This window comes from Hyperolius riggenbachi, chromosome 6 (genome assembly GCF_040937935.1).
Source record: "Hyperolius riggenbachi isolate aHypRig1 chromosome 6, aHypRig1.pri, whole genome shotgun sequence".
NCBI classification, from domain to species: Eukaryota; Metazoa; Chordata; class Amphibia; order Anura; family Hyperoliidae; genus Hyperolius; species Hyperolius riggenbachi.
Genome location: NC_090651.1, coordinates 375,988,132 through 376,003,673, shown reverse-complemented (window position 1 = coordinate 376,003,673; position 15,542 = coordinate 375,988,132). Strand labels below are relative to the sequence as shown.

The 15,542-nt window shown below is 41.3% G+C and overlaps 1 protein-coding gene across 6 annotated transcripts in view; it reads right to left on the bottom strand.

Annotated features, from left to right (window-relative positions):
• The window catches only part of LOC137521964 (uncharacterized), a 159,883-nt gene that overhangs the window by 122,902 nt on the left and 21,439 nt on the right, over positions 1-15,542 (bottom strand). For all 6 annotated transcript variants that reach the window (XM_068241931.1, XM_068241933.1, XM_068241932.1 and 3 more), the window contains exons 3-4: positions 11,815-11,871; positions 2,001-2,066 (exon numbers count right to left, since the gene is read on the bottom strand). In XM_068241931.1, the coding sequence (XP_068098032.1) occupies positions 2,001-2,066; positions 11,815-11,871 (123 nt within the window). The remainder of the gene's footprint in view (positions 1-2,000; positions 2,067-11,814; positions 11,872-15,542) is intronic.

The window sequence follows — 15,542 nt, the reverse complement described above, 5'->3', positions numbered from 1 at the left end:
TCTGGCCATCTTCCTTTGTACTTTTTACTTGTTTTTTGTAAATATCTTTGTATAGATTTCTTTCTGCACTGCTCCACTTTTTTTGGAACATTAAATCTTTATTTAATAAGCTAGTCTTCTTAGTACTAAGCATAGCTTTACATCTCCTAGAGAGAGACTGCAGTGTAATTGTATTAAAAGTTCAGTGCCTGATCGTATGCTTGGATTGTTCATTGCAACCGTGTGAGATTGCATGGCGTGTGTGGCATTCTCGTACTCTGGCCTAAAGCCCGTGACTGACCCAAAGTACCCAAGCACCAGCTTGAGTGTGAGCAGCTCGACAGCAGTGTATAAAATACTTGGAGTGTCTAGCAGGATCGTCCCAGACAACTGCTAGTGGTGGCAGAGTGTTGTTGAGAGGCAACAGCTTTGTGTTAGCTTGAAAGGCGGCTCTCCCTCTCGATCTGGTCAAAAACCCCAGTCAGGAACTGTCTCTGCAGGCTTCCCGTGGGGCCGGTTGTTGACAGGAGGAAACCGGAGTGCCCAGTGGAAACTCATGCAGAGATGGGGAGAACATATAAACTTCATGCAGATAGTGCCCTGGATGGGATTTGAACCAGGAATCCAGTGCTGCAAGGCAAGACTGCTAACCACTACACCACTGTGTTGCATAACCTTATGAACAAAATTATAAATTATGTTCCTAGTACAATGTAAGGTGACAATACATTATTTGGAAATATAGGTGTAATTTTTCCTTTTGTGTCTGGTCAATCATTTTTAATATGGCGGCTTGGGATGTGAAAGTTTGGGCAACGTTGTTAATTGTCATGATCTTCCTGTATAAATCGTTGGTTGTTACCATAAAAAATGTCAGTTAAATATATCATATAGGAGACAAACACAGTGATATTTAAGAAGTAAAATGAAGTTTATTGCATTTACAGAAAGTGCGCAATCATTGTTTAAATAAGATTAGGCAGGTGCATAAATGTGGGCACTGTTGTCATTTTATTGATTCCAAAACCTTTAGAACTAATTAATGGCACTCAAATTGGCTTGGAAAGATTTGAAGTTTGAGCTATTTGGGCATAACAAGGGGTGTTATGCATGGAGGAAAAACAACACAGCATTCCAAGAAAAACACCTGCTACCTACAGTAAAATATGGTGGTGGTTCCATCATGCTGTGGGGCTGTGTGGCCAGTGCAGGTACTGGGAATCTTGTCAAAGTTGAGGGATGCATGGATTCCACTCAGTATCAGCAGATTCTGGAGACCAATGTCCAGGAATCAGTGACAAAGCTGAAGCTGCGCCGGGACTGGATCTTTCAACAAGACAAAGACCCTAAACACAGTTCAAAATCCACTAAGGCATTCATGCAGAGAAGCAAGTACAATGTTCTGGAATGGCCATCTCGGTCCCCAGACCTGAATATAATTAAGAATCTGTGGTGTGAGTTAAAGAGAGCTGTCCATGCTCGGAAGCCATCAAACCTGAATGAACTAGAGATGTTTTGTAAAGAAGAATGGTCCAAAATATCTTCAACCAGAATCCAGACTCTTATTGGAACCTACAGGAAGTGTTTAGAGGCTGTAATTTCTGCAAAAGGAGGATCTACTAAATATTGATTTCATTTCTTTTTTGTGGTGCCCAAATGTATGCACCTGCCTAATTTTGTTTAAACAATTATTGCACACTTTCTGTAAATCCAATAAACTTAATTTCACTTCTCAAATATCGCTGTGTGTGTCTCCTATATGATATATTTAACTGATATTTTTTATAGCAACAAATAAAGATTTATACAGGAAAATCATGACGATTAACAACGTTGCCAAAACTTTTGCATCCCACTGTAGTTACACATTCCTTTTTTAGCTGATAGGCAGAAAATAACTGTGGGATTCAAAAAAATTAGGCAGAGGATAGATACATTGTTACATACCATACACACATGCATAAAATAATATTATTTTTTTTTCTCTTGGCACATAATAAAGATGTATATAACACAATTACCTGATGATAACAATACAGGACTGTTTTCGCCATAGTTTGGTCGATCAGTAGTTTGCAGAGGAATTTCTGTACAAATGTCAAAGGGGAAAATATAAGACTAAGGATATGTGCACCACATGGCATTTCAAAGCATTTTCCAGCTAAATAGTACTGCAAATGGACATCCGTATACTTAGTATGATACCTGTAATCAACATTTGTTTGCTTCTCTCCAAATGCATGTTGGCAGAAACCATCATTAAGGTGCCCATCAAAGGCACAATTTAAAGAGGAACTCCAGTGAAAATAATGTAATAAAAAAAGTGCTTCATTTTTACAATAATCATGTATAAATGATTTAGTCAGTGTTTGCTCATTGTAAAATCTTTCCTCTCCCTGATTTACATTCTGACATGTATTACACGGTGACATTGTTACTGTGGGCAGTTATGTAGCTGCTCCTAGCTGTTTTGGCTGTTACAGACAGCTGTAAACAGCTAATTCCTGTCTGTGAACATTGTTACATTGTGGCAGTTTGCCCAGAGTACCGAGGTACTCAGAGCTTCTTGTGGGAGGGGTTTCAGCACAAAATCAGTCATACAGCGCCCCCTGATGGTCTGTTTGTGAAAATCAATATATTTCTCATGTAAAAGGGGGTATCAGCTACTGATTGGGATAAAGTTCAATTCTTGGTTGGAGCTTCTCTTTAATTAAACAAAGTTATTTTCAGTAAGATCACTCAGATCGAAAGAAAAAAATCATATTTAATTGGTTCACAACATATTTAATTGCAATCCAATTTGCGATCATATTTATTAAAAAAATCCACCACACAGGTCGACCATTAGTTTTAGGAAACGATAATTAATTTAACAGGATAATTAATTTAATTTAACCGGATTGATTGGGCCCACCAGCCCCTCTGCTTTCATGCCATATGATCTGAATAATATGATCGAAAATAAGATTGCTAGCTAAAAATTGTGGGCACTTTTAGTATATGAGGGGGCCAGACATTACAGCAGACCTGTGGAGGGTACTTTACTAATAGAAAAATTAGAACTACATAAGACCTGATTTGCTAAGACCTCTCCAGCGATCTGACAAACTTAAGCTGGCCACTAACGGTCCAATTTCTAGCGAAAAATCGTTAGAGCAATCAGAAATTCTGATCGGACAAAAAATCGTTCACTACACCATCAACTAACCAATCATTGCTGCCTATCTATCACGACCACCAAGAAAATCCAAATTTTCGTTCGACGAAAATTCATTCGGGCGACATTTTTTTCACTCGTTCATAATCGATTGTGTCCACCAATGGAGATTATTTACAGCCAATCCGATCAGAATTCCTGATCGCTCGAACGATTTTTCGCTAGAAATTGGACCGTTAGTGGCCAGCTTTAGACTAAAGTAATTTAAAAATACTGGATACCATATTGACTGCTCGTGTTCTCGTAAACCCCCATCACACCCGACAACCGCTTTCACCCTAGTGAAATTATTTGACAGGTAGGTTGAATATGTCTTTGGTCCTTCTCAATCTTAAGCAGGCTTCAGAAGTTCTCATGTCTCAGAGTACTTCTAAAGCCAATCAGATCCATACTGCGCCCATGCGAGTCCGCATTCACACATGCGCACCAGGCAGAGGTGAGAGAGGCTCCACCCTCAGGGCGCAGTGTAGGAGGGGGCGGGCCGAGGCAGAGGTGAGAGAGTCTCCAGCCTCAGGGCGCAGTGTAGGAGGGGGAGCAGGGCGGGGCCGAGGCAGAGGCGAGAGAGGCTCCAGCCTCAGGGCGCAGTGTAGGAGGGGGCACACAACTCACTCAGCTATCATTCCACTATTGTGTTTAAAGCAGAGAGAAATAAGAAAAGGGGATACAAGGCAGTGACTGCAAGCCAGATAACTAGAGATTAAAGTGTTGGGGGCCCTGGGGCACTTCTTAGTCTAATAGCAATCAGTGTGTGACGGCTGGGGTGGGAGGGATAGAGGGGCGCACTTTGTTGTCTCAGCCTTAGGGGCTGGAGGACCTTTTTCCGGCTCTGCATGGATACGCCCATCTTCAGAAGCACTCAGGGACTCCAGTGCTTCTGAAGCTCTCTGTTGAGTCCCAATGGTGCCAATTTTGAACATGGGGCAGCAGTGGAACGAGGTAACAGAGAGAGGAGCAGAAAGGCCTTAAAGTGTACCCAATACACTCAGGTACAAAATTAGATACTTACCTAAAGAAAGGGAAGCCTCAAGATCCTATTGAGGCTTCCCTCCCTGGTCTGATGTCCCTTGTCGCTGAACATGCAACCCCCTCCCCCCCAGATTAGTGCTAATCATATTTGGTTTGCTCAGCTCATATTCCTGTATTGTGGCCATGCAGTAGTTGCTCGAGCCCGCCCTGCCCATGCATGTGCAGTAGGCCAAAGCTGTGGACTCCGTGTTACTGTGCATGCGCAGGCAGGCTTGTGGGGCTACTGTGCGGTCATGATTCAGGAAGACAAGCTGCGTAGCCCCAATGTGAAGGGGGGCGGGCTCAGCAATGGGGAGATTCAGACCACCGAGGGAAGCCTCAATAGGATTCAGAAGCTTCCCTCTATTCAGGGTAAGGTCTGATTTTGAACCCGAGCTTTTGCTCTGGGTTAACTTTAAGTGATTAAGATCTGACACCTTCAACTGGGCCATCAAATCACAATGAGTAGCTGAAAAGCCTGTGTATTTGTGGTCGTGTAACGCATCTGCTTGCAGCATCCCCATCAAAAGTGATTTTACTTTTAAAGGATACCCGAGGTGACACGTGACATGGTGAGATAGACAAGTGTATGTACAGTGCCAAGCGCACTAATAACTATGCTGTGTTCCTTTTTTTCTTCCTCTGCCTGAAAGAGTTAAATATCAGGTATGTAAGTGGCTGACTCAGTCCTGACTCAGACAGGAAGTGACTACAGTGGGACCCTCACTGATAAGAAATTCCAGCTATAAAACACTTTCCTAGCATAAAATGGCTTCTGAGAGAAGGAAAGAGATAAAAAGGGTCAACAGTTCCTAGATTTTAGCTCTGGCATACTTCAATGAATGTGTCATTGAGCAAACACAATAAAACGGTAAAAACTTAAAAAGTAGATTTAAATATAACATAAAATGGTGGAATATCTTAAAAAGTAATTTTTAGGAGAAGGAGGATAGATACAATTGTTTATTTAATTAATTTATTTTCACCTCGGGTGTCCTTTAATAAAACCAGGAAAATCTAAGTTAATAAAAATGGTCCTACTGTGGCCACCTGCATGAAACTTTATTCTGATTATTTACTTTCAACAGGCAACACTACGACTCAACTGAAAACTGCAATCACCTAATAAAGCCCCCCCCCCCCCCCATTCTAAATAATGTGTTACATTCTACCGTTCTACTGTACGTCATTTTGGTGCCTTTTTCATGTCATGCAATATGCTTTACCAAATGTTGCAACAAGGAATCCATCCGCTCCCTTAGAGCCTGGAGCCAACTCCAACAATTAAGGAAAACTTGGTTGAAGAGAGGAATCACCTCGTCCCTGACTTCCAAAATCTCATCTAATTATTTTACCTATAAAAACACTGATGGTTTTCCCTAGAGGAATAAGACAAAATAACCCGTCCTGAAAAATACAAGTAGGATCTCTAGACGCTTCGGCCCATGTGCAATTCACTTTTCCACCTTAGTTTTCTCCAATTTATACTCCTTGTCAATAAAGGGCTTGATTCACAAAGCAGTGCTAACCTACTTAGCACGTCTAAAGTCTTTAGACGTGCTAACCAGGGTGCTAAGTAGGTTAGCACCGGATTTCTCAATCAGATCACGCGCTAAGTTTACGCGCGCAAAGTCCTATGCGCGCGCTAAGTCCCATAGGCTTTAATGGGCACTTTGCGCGGAGCAAAGTTTTACGAGCATAAAGTTTTGCGTGCGAAAAGCTTGTTTAGACGTGCTAAGGGGGTTTTTACAGGCGTGCTAACAGTTAGCACCGCTTTGTCAATCAAGCCCAAAATGTCTTTTAAACCCCCAAAAAGAAAATACACAAAATCAGCTTGATAGTACTTTTATTACTACTTTTGGTATTTTTTTTTTATTGTGTAATGCTGAAAAACAAATTTCAAAGAGAAGATGAAAAATTATCACCTAGGAAAAAAACTTAAGCGAAAAAGTGAATCGCATATGGGCCCTTATTCAATTCCCTTTTTTCTCCTAAGTTTTCTCCTAGGAGATATAAAATAACTTCTCAGCACTGTGCAACTGAAAACGCTAAAGTAGGCGAAAGGGTACTGGAAACAATATTCGGAGTATTTTCTTGCTTGCTGGTGGCTTAAAAAGCATTTTATTGACAAAGCAAGATGGGAGGAGGTGTCCCAATTGTGATATGTAGTAAGTGGAGGTAAGTAATAGCAACAAGCTTAACTCATGATAAGAGGCTAAGATTTTTTTTATTGTTATGCTGGGAATACACGGTTCGTTTTTGCCTTCGTTTAAACCTTCGTTTCGATTGTGCCTTTTGTCCTTTTCGATCCCGAAATAATCGGTCATACGGTTAATATCACCACCCACGGTTTCGTTTTTTTTTTTCGATTCTGATGGTTTCGTTTTTCCAATGATCGAAGGCTGCAAAGAAACGAAACGAAAATCCCTTTTTACAGGGACGGACTAGCATAAACGAATATATAATCGATCTGAACAGCCATCAAGCCTACCAATGGCTCGATTAGATGGATAAAGAGAGATAATATCAAACATGTTCGATCACTAGTCGTTCGTTTTTGGGGTCTATTAATCGAAACTATAATGAGATTATGACTATTTTCACATACGTTTTCAACACTCGATTCGTTTACCGAACGAATCGAAGGTTTAAACGAAGGCAAAAACGAACCGTGTATTCCCAGCATTAGACACAATAAATAGATGTGTTTCATGAGACCTTCCTTCCTCAGATCAAAACGAGACACTGCCCTGGACCTGGGCTTCTAAGCCTGAAGTCCATCTACCAGACATCTCAGAATTTAATTGGCAAGATTTTAAAATATCACATAGAAGAAAACTTAGTAAGAAAAAGTTAATTGAATGGGGAGTGGGAGTCTCGGAACTTCCTGCCATTCACTCTGTTTGTACAGATGTGGAAGACAAGCAACAATTGTTCCTGACCTGTGCAGTTAATTGCTACTGCAGGAAGACTTATTTAAATTGGACTGTCCATTACTGAACACAGAGAGTTCAGATTTCAGTTTAGAAAAGTGAAATTTGAAGTTTCACACTGTAACTGGCCATACACCAAAATAGAATGTTTTTTTTTTTGTTTTTTTTTTTTCTTTGTATAACATTAAATTATACAGGCACACATTTATAGCAAGTGTTTAGCAAGACTGGAATCTCTTCTTAAAGAGATCCTGAGGTTTTTAAAGCACAGAAAAAGCATGCCATCTGATTGGGGGGAGTAGCCTGATCAGGCAGCATTTATTGCGGCTACTCCCCCTCCCCTCCTCACTCCCAGGGATGAGCAGAAACTACGCCAGTGCGAATTTACGAATCATAGTTCGCATCTACGCATCGTAGTTTGTAGGTGAAGTTTCAAAACTAGGCTTACGAATTGTATGTCTGCCACTTCGAGCCTTAACTTGAACTGAGCCTGTGTTCTTCCATTTCCTCAATATGTTCCTAACTGTGGAAACAGATGGCTGAAATCTCTGAGACAGCTTTCTGTATCCTTCCCCTAAACCATGATGGTGAACAATCTTTGTCTTCAGGTCATTTGAGAGTTGTTTTGAGACCACCATGTTGCTACTCTTCAGAGAAAATGAAAAGAGGAGGAAAACTTACAATTGACCCCCTTAAATACTCTTTCTCATAATTGGATTCACCTGTGTATGTAGGTCAGGGGTCACTGAGCTTACCAAATCAATTTGAGTTCCAATAATTAGACAACAGTGCCCAAATTGATGCACCTGCCTTATTTTATTTAAACAATTTTTGCACACTTTCTGTAAGTCCAATTAACGTCATTTCACTTCTCGAATATCACTGTGTATGTTTCCCATATTATATATTTAACTGACATTTTTTATCGTAACAACTAACGATTCATACGGGAAAATCATGATGATTAAAAAGGTTGCCCAAGCTTTCGCATCCCACTGTATATCATGTTACAGTATACTACAAGTTTTTATTACATAGTGAATTATCTGCACTCCAGTCTGGGATTCTCACAGTTTCTCAGCATGTGACAGGCAGCTCCCCTCCCCCACTTAGCCTCACAAACTGAACAAGCTGAAACTGAGTGCAGAGAGTGAGGAGTAAACAAAGCCTGGAGGAGGCGTGCATGGGGCGTGCACAACTTGTATTCATTACAACAGAGGCAGTGCATTCCTCTCTGGGTTGACAAAGCTTGACAAAGAAAATAAGATTAGATATATTACAGAGACAGGGTAACTAGAAAAGGCTGCAGTAATCCAGACCACATTAGAACAGGTATAAGAACTTATAGGATAACAGAAATAAGACTGAAATGTTGTTACAGAGTCTCTTTAAGGAACATTAGCCCTAATTTAAAAAAAAAAAAAAGTTTCCCTTAATCAAGGTGTTCAAAATAATTTATCCCAGATTAACATTGTATTCTTACCTATTTTCCAATATTCATTCACTACTTGCTCTGTCCTGAAAAGGTATTTTGTAAGTAAGATGAGAACCACTCATTGAATTGGGGTCATTATAATGAATTTCCCTTCTGAAAAAAGAAGCTATTTCCAGTTATTCAGCTTTGCAGGAGCAAGAGACATCTCCCATGATGCATCACTGCTGAATATGCAAATTATCCCTTTCGGCCCCTAAAAGCTAGACACACATTCAGAACCATCAGTGAACAGTGTTCCCATAGCCTATTCATTTTAATGACTGTAGAGTAGGGCCACTTCCCCACACTCACGTTTTTTGCAGTGATTTGCGGCAGCACGATGCGACGAGATCTGTGTTCACTCATCTCTTCAACTACAAGAAAGGCCCAGGAGTAGTCTTAGCTACCGTAATATCTATGTTAAGGCAGGGCCCTTATTACACTTTCTCTTACAGGCAGGGATGAGCAGAAACTACGCCAGTGCGAATTTACGCATCGTAGTTCGCATCTACGCATCGTAGTTCATAGGCGAAGTTTCAAACCTACGCTTACGAATTTACGCGTAGCGAAGTACCGCTATGCGTAGCTTACGCCCACTATGCGTAGTTAACATGTGTATTGCGTAATGAACTACGAATGCGTTACTCGCGTCTAATTTTCCGCATGCGATTGTATGCATACAAATTTACGCATTGGAAAGGGGAATGTACGCATAGAAGGGTTCCCAGGATATGCATTTCTAAAGAAATTAATGCGTACAATTTTCTGCATACAGGCATAAGTATCCGCATACACTACGCTTCACACTACGCGTAATTGCGTATTTTAACGCGTATTCTACGAAATGCATACGAAGCGAATATTTGTTTTCGAAGTCGTAGTTTGGCGAAGCATAATTGCGTAAAACTACGGGTATTTCCAGCGTAGCGAAGTTGGCTGACTACGACCATCCCTGCTTACAGGGCTATGGAAACCGTTTTGCCCATGCGATAAAGCGAGGTGCAAAAATGAAATTATACCTAGCAGAGGTTGACCCATCAACCTCTGGGTTACGGGCCTAGCACACTTCTGCTGCGCCACTCTGCAGTCTGCTTACATTTGTATACAATCTTCAAGTTTAAGAAGGGTACATTAGTTGAAATAGTTACACTACAATCTATGCAAGACCCTAATGAAACTTTCTCTTAAGGGGCTATGGCCGCAGATTGGCCCATGTGGTAAAGCAAGGTGTAAAAAAATATAGTACACCTAGCAGAGGATGGTTTCGATCCATCTACTTCTGGGTTATGGGCCCAGCACACTTCTGCTGCACCACTCTGCAGTCTGCTTACATTTGTATACAATCTTTAAGTTTAAGAAGGGTACATTAGGTGAAATAGTTACACTACAATCTATGTTACAGCAAGGCCCTAATGACACTTTCTCTTAAGGGGCTATGGCCGCCATAGCCCCTTAAGAGAAAGTGTCATTAGGGCTTTGCTGTAACATAGATTGTAGTGTAACTATTTCAACTAATGTACCCTTCTTAAACTTGAAGATTGTATACACATGTAAGCAGACTGCAGAGTGGTGCAGCGGAAGTGTGCTGGGCCCCTAACCCAAAGGTTGATGGATCAAAACCAACCTCTGCTAGGCATGATTTCATTTTTGCACCTCGCTTTATCGCATGGGCAAAACAGTTTCCATAGCCCTATAAGAGAAAGTGTAATAAGGGCCATGCCGTAACATAGATATTACGGTAGCTAAGACTACTTCTGGTCCTTTCTTGTAGTTGAAGAGATGAGTGTACTGTGACACCACACAAAAAAACAACAACAGAAAACAGAGAAGCTTCCCCATATTGGAGCATTGGATTTGGTAAAGTCTTAAGCCAATGTGTTATAAGACACAAGTAAGCTTTAGGTTAGCAGGAATGGTTGCATGGCCACCTAGCTTTTCATCCTTCCCAGGCCAGCTAGGCTGGCTTCAGCCTGTAGTGTTGGTGGTATAGTGGTGAGCATAGCTGCCCTCCAAGCAGTTGACCTGGGTTTGATTCCTGGCCAATGTATGTGAGTTGGCTTTTGACATCCTACAAATCCCTAAGCAAGCTCATTTTTCTCTTGGATATATCACAATGGTACATGCTAGGCTGTCTTCAGCATGTAGTGTTGGTGGTGGTATAGTGGTGAGGAGAGCTGACTACCAAGCACTAGACCTGGGTTTGATTCCAAGCCAATGTATGTGAGCTTTGAAATCCTACAATTCCCTGGAAGACAAAACCCTCCGGAGGAGGAGGAGGAAGGAGAAGTTGTTGTGGGGTGCTATATAAGGAATAACTATCAGCCCGGAGCAAGCTAACATGCCTAACTAAGCTCTCCCTAGCAGAGTCTGTCAGCAGCTGTCCCTTAACGAATTACTGTAGGCAGACGAGTGAGTAAAACGTCCGGGGAACCTTGCCTTTTATAGGGGGGGGGGGGGGGGAGTGGCTCCAGGAGTGAGTGTAGTCTGATTGGCTACAATGTGCCTGCTGACTGTGATGTAGAGGGTCAAAGTTGACCTTAATGGAGCATTATGGGGGCGAACCGAACTTCTGCAATAGTTCGCCTTCGCTGGCGAACGCGAACCACCCAAAGTTTGCCTGGAACCGTTCGCGGGCGAACCGTTTGGCCCATCTCTAGTGAACGCGTGCAAACATTTGTTATAGCGCGCGTAAAGTTTTATATAGCACAGCCGTGCCATGAATTAGCACGGCTTTTGTGAATCAACCTCATTATGATTTCCATTCATTGTAATGAATGGAATCGCAATTGCATTGCTGAAAGATAACAAAAGAACAAAAGTGCAGCTACTACCCATACCTTTTAATGGCAAAAACCAATTATCCTATGATGTTTATATGTCATTTTTATTAGTTCACACAAGTACTTCATCTGTTTGTTTTTTGTCTGGCCCCTCTGTCAAATTTCAGGACCCATTGAGACCCACAAGTCAAAAAGTTTTTCAACCCCTGATTTAGACGCGCATTTTTCAAATATGGTCCATCAAAAGATGCAGTAATCCAAGTAAGACAGTGCAGGACAGATTATAGGTACAGTGGTTTGCAAACAACAAATGTAAATTGTTTCAAATAAGGATAGTCTATTAGATTTCATATTAGTCAAACCAAACTAAAATAATGATGTCCAATTTCTGTGATTAAAATACACTTTACACTTTTAAAAACTTACCTTGTGTTGATCTTGGTTGGTTTTCAGTAGGTGATAGACCAACTGAGATATCTAGGGCTTAAAACAGAGAAACAATTATTTCTGTATCAGTGTGCTTCTCAAATGAAAAATAACATTGCCTTTTGTTAAAGCGGTATCGTCACCATAAAAATCAAATTTCAACAGCAACTGGTCTGAGTGTATTAAGTGATAAAGATGCTAATCCTGCATTCAAAACTTTCAAAACTTTTTCTGCTGTTATAATTTGGAGTTATCACATACTTAAGGAACACTGGCCCTTTAGTAGTCGTGCCAAAGAATTGCATGCTGGGGGTTCTTTTTATCTATAATCTATTCCTCCTCTTCCCTTTATTTCCCTGCCAGCTTCTTATCTGAAACCTAATCCCCTACTCACTTGTGTTTACAAGCAAGGCTGAGGCGACTCAGCGATTGGAGGAGACAAGAAAAAAAGTAAAGGGCAGAAATGACATCACGAGTTGGCCTTAAATGTGGGCAAAAGACATGGCCCCCACCACTAACAGAATTCTCGTAATTTACTATATAACATTCACTGAAATCAAAATGTGGACAGTATAATACATGTGTTATGTAAGTAGGTCAAGTATTTATCTACTTATATGTGTGTTTTTTTTCCCTGGCATAGTATGGCTGATCCTACTGTTTTAAACATGTTATAAATGTAGTAAATCATTAGATTTTGAGAATAAATAAAGGGGACAAAAAAGAAAATGTAAATGACTCCGCTTGAATGGGAGACTGAAAACTTTTATCCAACTTCAGTTGCTCCGGGACTTTTGCATACAGGACATTGAATCTGAGGCCGAGGAAACCAATGATGTACCAGACAGTCAAGTAGAGATGAGTTTCAGAAACTAGGCCAGTGGTCAATACCAAAGGTTAAATAACTGTCAGTCCAGGGGTCAGACAAACTCAAGCTCATGGACGAGCCAGGGATCATACATGATAGATCCACTAGACAGATGGATAATCCAGAGATCAGACAGGGACATAGTTGTAATAGGAGAGGTCATTGTAGGTGGCAATCCAAAATGTAGGTCAAGAAAAGGGTCTGAAAAAGCAGCAGTCCAATACACGCCCAGCAGTATTCAGGGGCATTGGGCAGTGGTGTACTTAAAGAGACACTGAAGCGAACAAAAATGATGATATAATGATTTGTATGTGTAGTACAGCTAAGAAATAAAACATTAGGAGCAGAGACATAAGTCTAATATTGTTTCCAGTACAGGAAGAGTTAAGAAACTCCAGTTGTTATCTATGCAAAAGAGCTATTGAGCTCCACAACGTTCAAAGTCACAGAGAGCTTCTGAAGCTTGTTATCTCAACTGTCAGTCATTGTATTTTATTTTTCCCTGCACGGTACAGGTCAATAGTTCACTGGCCTGCTCTGTAAAATCATTTAAGGTGGCCATACATGGTACAATTTGTCATTTTTTTTCGATTAGATAATTTAGTTCGATTATTCCATTTGAGATCGAATATAAAAAATTTTCCAGCATGTCCGATCTGATTTTTCTCGAAAAAACGGGATAATCGTTCAAATTTCTTGATTGAAAAAAAAACATTTTCAACTTTCATTCGATTCGATCATTTAGATCGAATAAACGGGATAATCAAATGTTTTTATTGTACTATGTATGGCCACCATTAGAATGCTGAGTAGTGTGTAAACTGCAAATATTAGAGAATGATGCAATGTTATAAAAAAACACTATAGAACTGAAAATAAAACTATGAGAATATTTTCTTTGCTACTAATGTTCTAGTCATTATCCGTACTACACAACCAATTCATTTTATCATACATTTTTTTTCACTTCAGTGTCTCTTTAGGGGGGGCAGACTTTTATTGGGGCAGGGACCAGTCAAGCAGAACCACAAGTCCCAGCAGCTACAGATGAGTGCATGACAGGTATATTTCCAATAACTTTGTGTGTCCTTTCATTCGTAAAAAAAGATTGAGGTGATTTCTATTCTACAGAAGAAACATTTCTAGGTGTTACAATAATATATCTATTAATCTTTAGTAGTGATTGGCCTCTTGGTTGACATTGTGTCACAAGAAAATGGGGAGAACACAGCAATATGACCAAGGACAAAATGTACTTATAGGAGAAACAAGCCCTGCAGCTGCAGGAACTGCCAGAGCTGCAAGGGGGGCTTACGTCCTTCCCTCTCTCCTCCAAATACAAGGAACATACCTCCAGGTTGTTTGTTGTTGAGAACAAACTTTTTGGGATGAGGGGGGCATGGAGAACACACTTATAATATTTCAAAAATACACACTGCACGCTGGCTATTAGGGCCAACTAACTCCCCATTGGTTCGCCTCCTCTGTATGTAATTCAATAGTTTATACTCAGAGGTTGGCGCTCACAGTGCTATATGACACAAATAAAACACAATCTATTTGCAGCAAAAATGACACCTTCCTAATTCACACCAAGGTTAAAGTCCACCACTATTTCTCATGTGGAATAAAAAACACAAAGTTCAAGCAGTTCCCAGACCGAATTCCATACAGTGCTCTTGTATATTTCACAGGGGTTCCTATATCAGAGTTCCCTCTAAGATGCCACAGGAGTTCTCATACACCAGGCATGGGCAAACTTGGCCCTCCAGCTGTTACGGAACTACAAGTCCCACAATGCATTTGCTTTTATGAGTCATGACTGTGGCTGTCAGACTCCTGCAATGCATTGTGGGATTTGTAGTTCCTTAACAGCTGGAGGGCCAAGTTTGCCCATGCCTGTCATACACCATCCTATGATTAAGCCGCTGGACAGGACAACCTCCACCACACCCTAGTGAGAGACACTCACCGTGTGGTAAGACCCTCTGTTGGGTCTATTGGCACCTTGGGACCGTTATCGGGTCGTCCCCCACCACTTTCGCTATATCCCAGATCCTCTCCTCCTTGCAGATATCTTCCTTGCAAACCAACCTCAATAAAAAGGCTTATATAGTGTAATACTGTAACTTTAATAAAATTTATAAAAAAATATTGCACTTACAATGTCCAGATTAAAACCAAGCGTAGAGTTTACCACGGGCTCTCCCCCGTTTGGTGGCCGGCTGGCATAGGTGTCACCAGAAGGTGATGGAGTGCTGACCGCAGCGCGCTCGGTCGTCCGTGTACTCCCTCTGCCCTGGATCACGCCGTCACCCTCGTGCGTCCAGTAGTCTCTTCCGCGTCCTGGCCCTGCCTTACATGTTTCGTCATACGTGTCTCATCAGAAGCGTAGACCAGGACACCTTAAGAGACCAATCTCAATACTACGACCCTTCTCTCCCTCTCCACGTGAGAGGCAGTGTATCCGCCCTCTAGCTGCGCTTACCGTCTCTCTCGTCGCCGCATTACATCTAATGGAGGCGCATATCTCAGGCATATATGTTACCAGCAGCTCCTGTTGAATGCCATTCGGTTCCCAAAAAACACTTTTTCATCGTTACACCCTTACATTCTCTTACATATATAATACTATACTTCCATACTTCCACCCAATTTCCTCCCAACTACCACCCACATTTTCTCCCTCCCCCCCCCCTCCAGCAATGCGGTGATACACTCTGCGGCCCCCTGCATCCCATACCATGCTAGTCCATTAAATTTGTGCCCCCACCTAATCCACTTCACCCCCCCCCTACTAATTACTTTCTTTTATGCAAATTACCCACGTATTATACTATGCTGGGTGCCCGCAAAATGC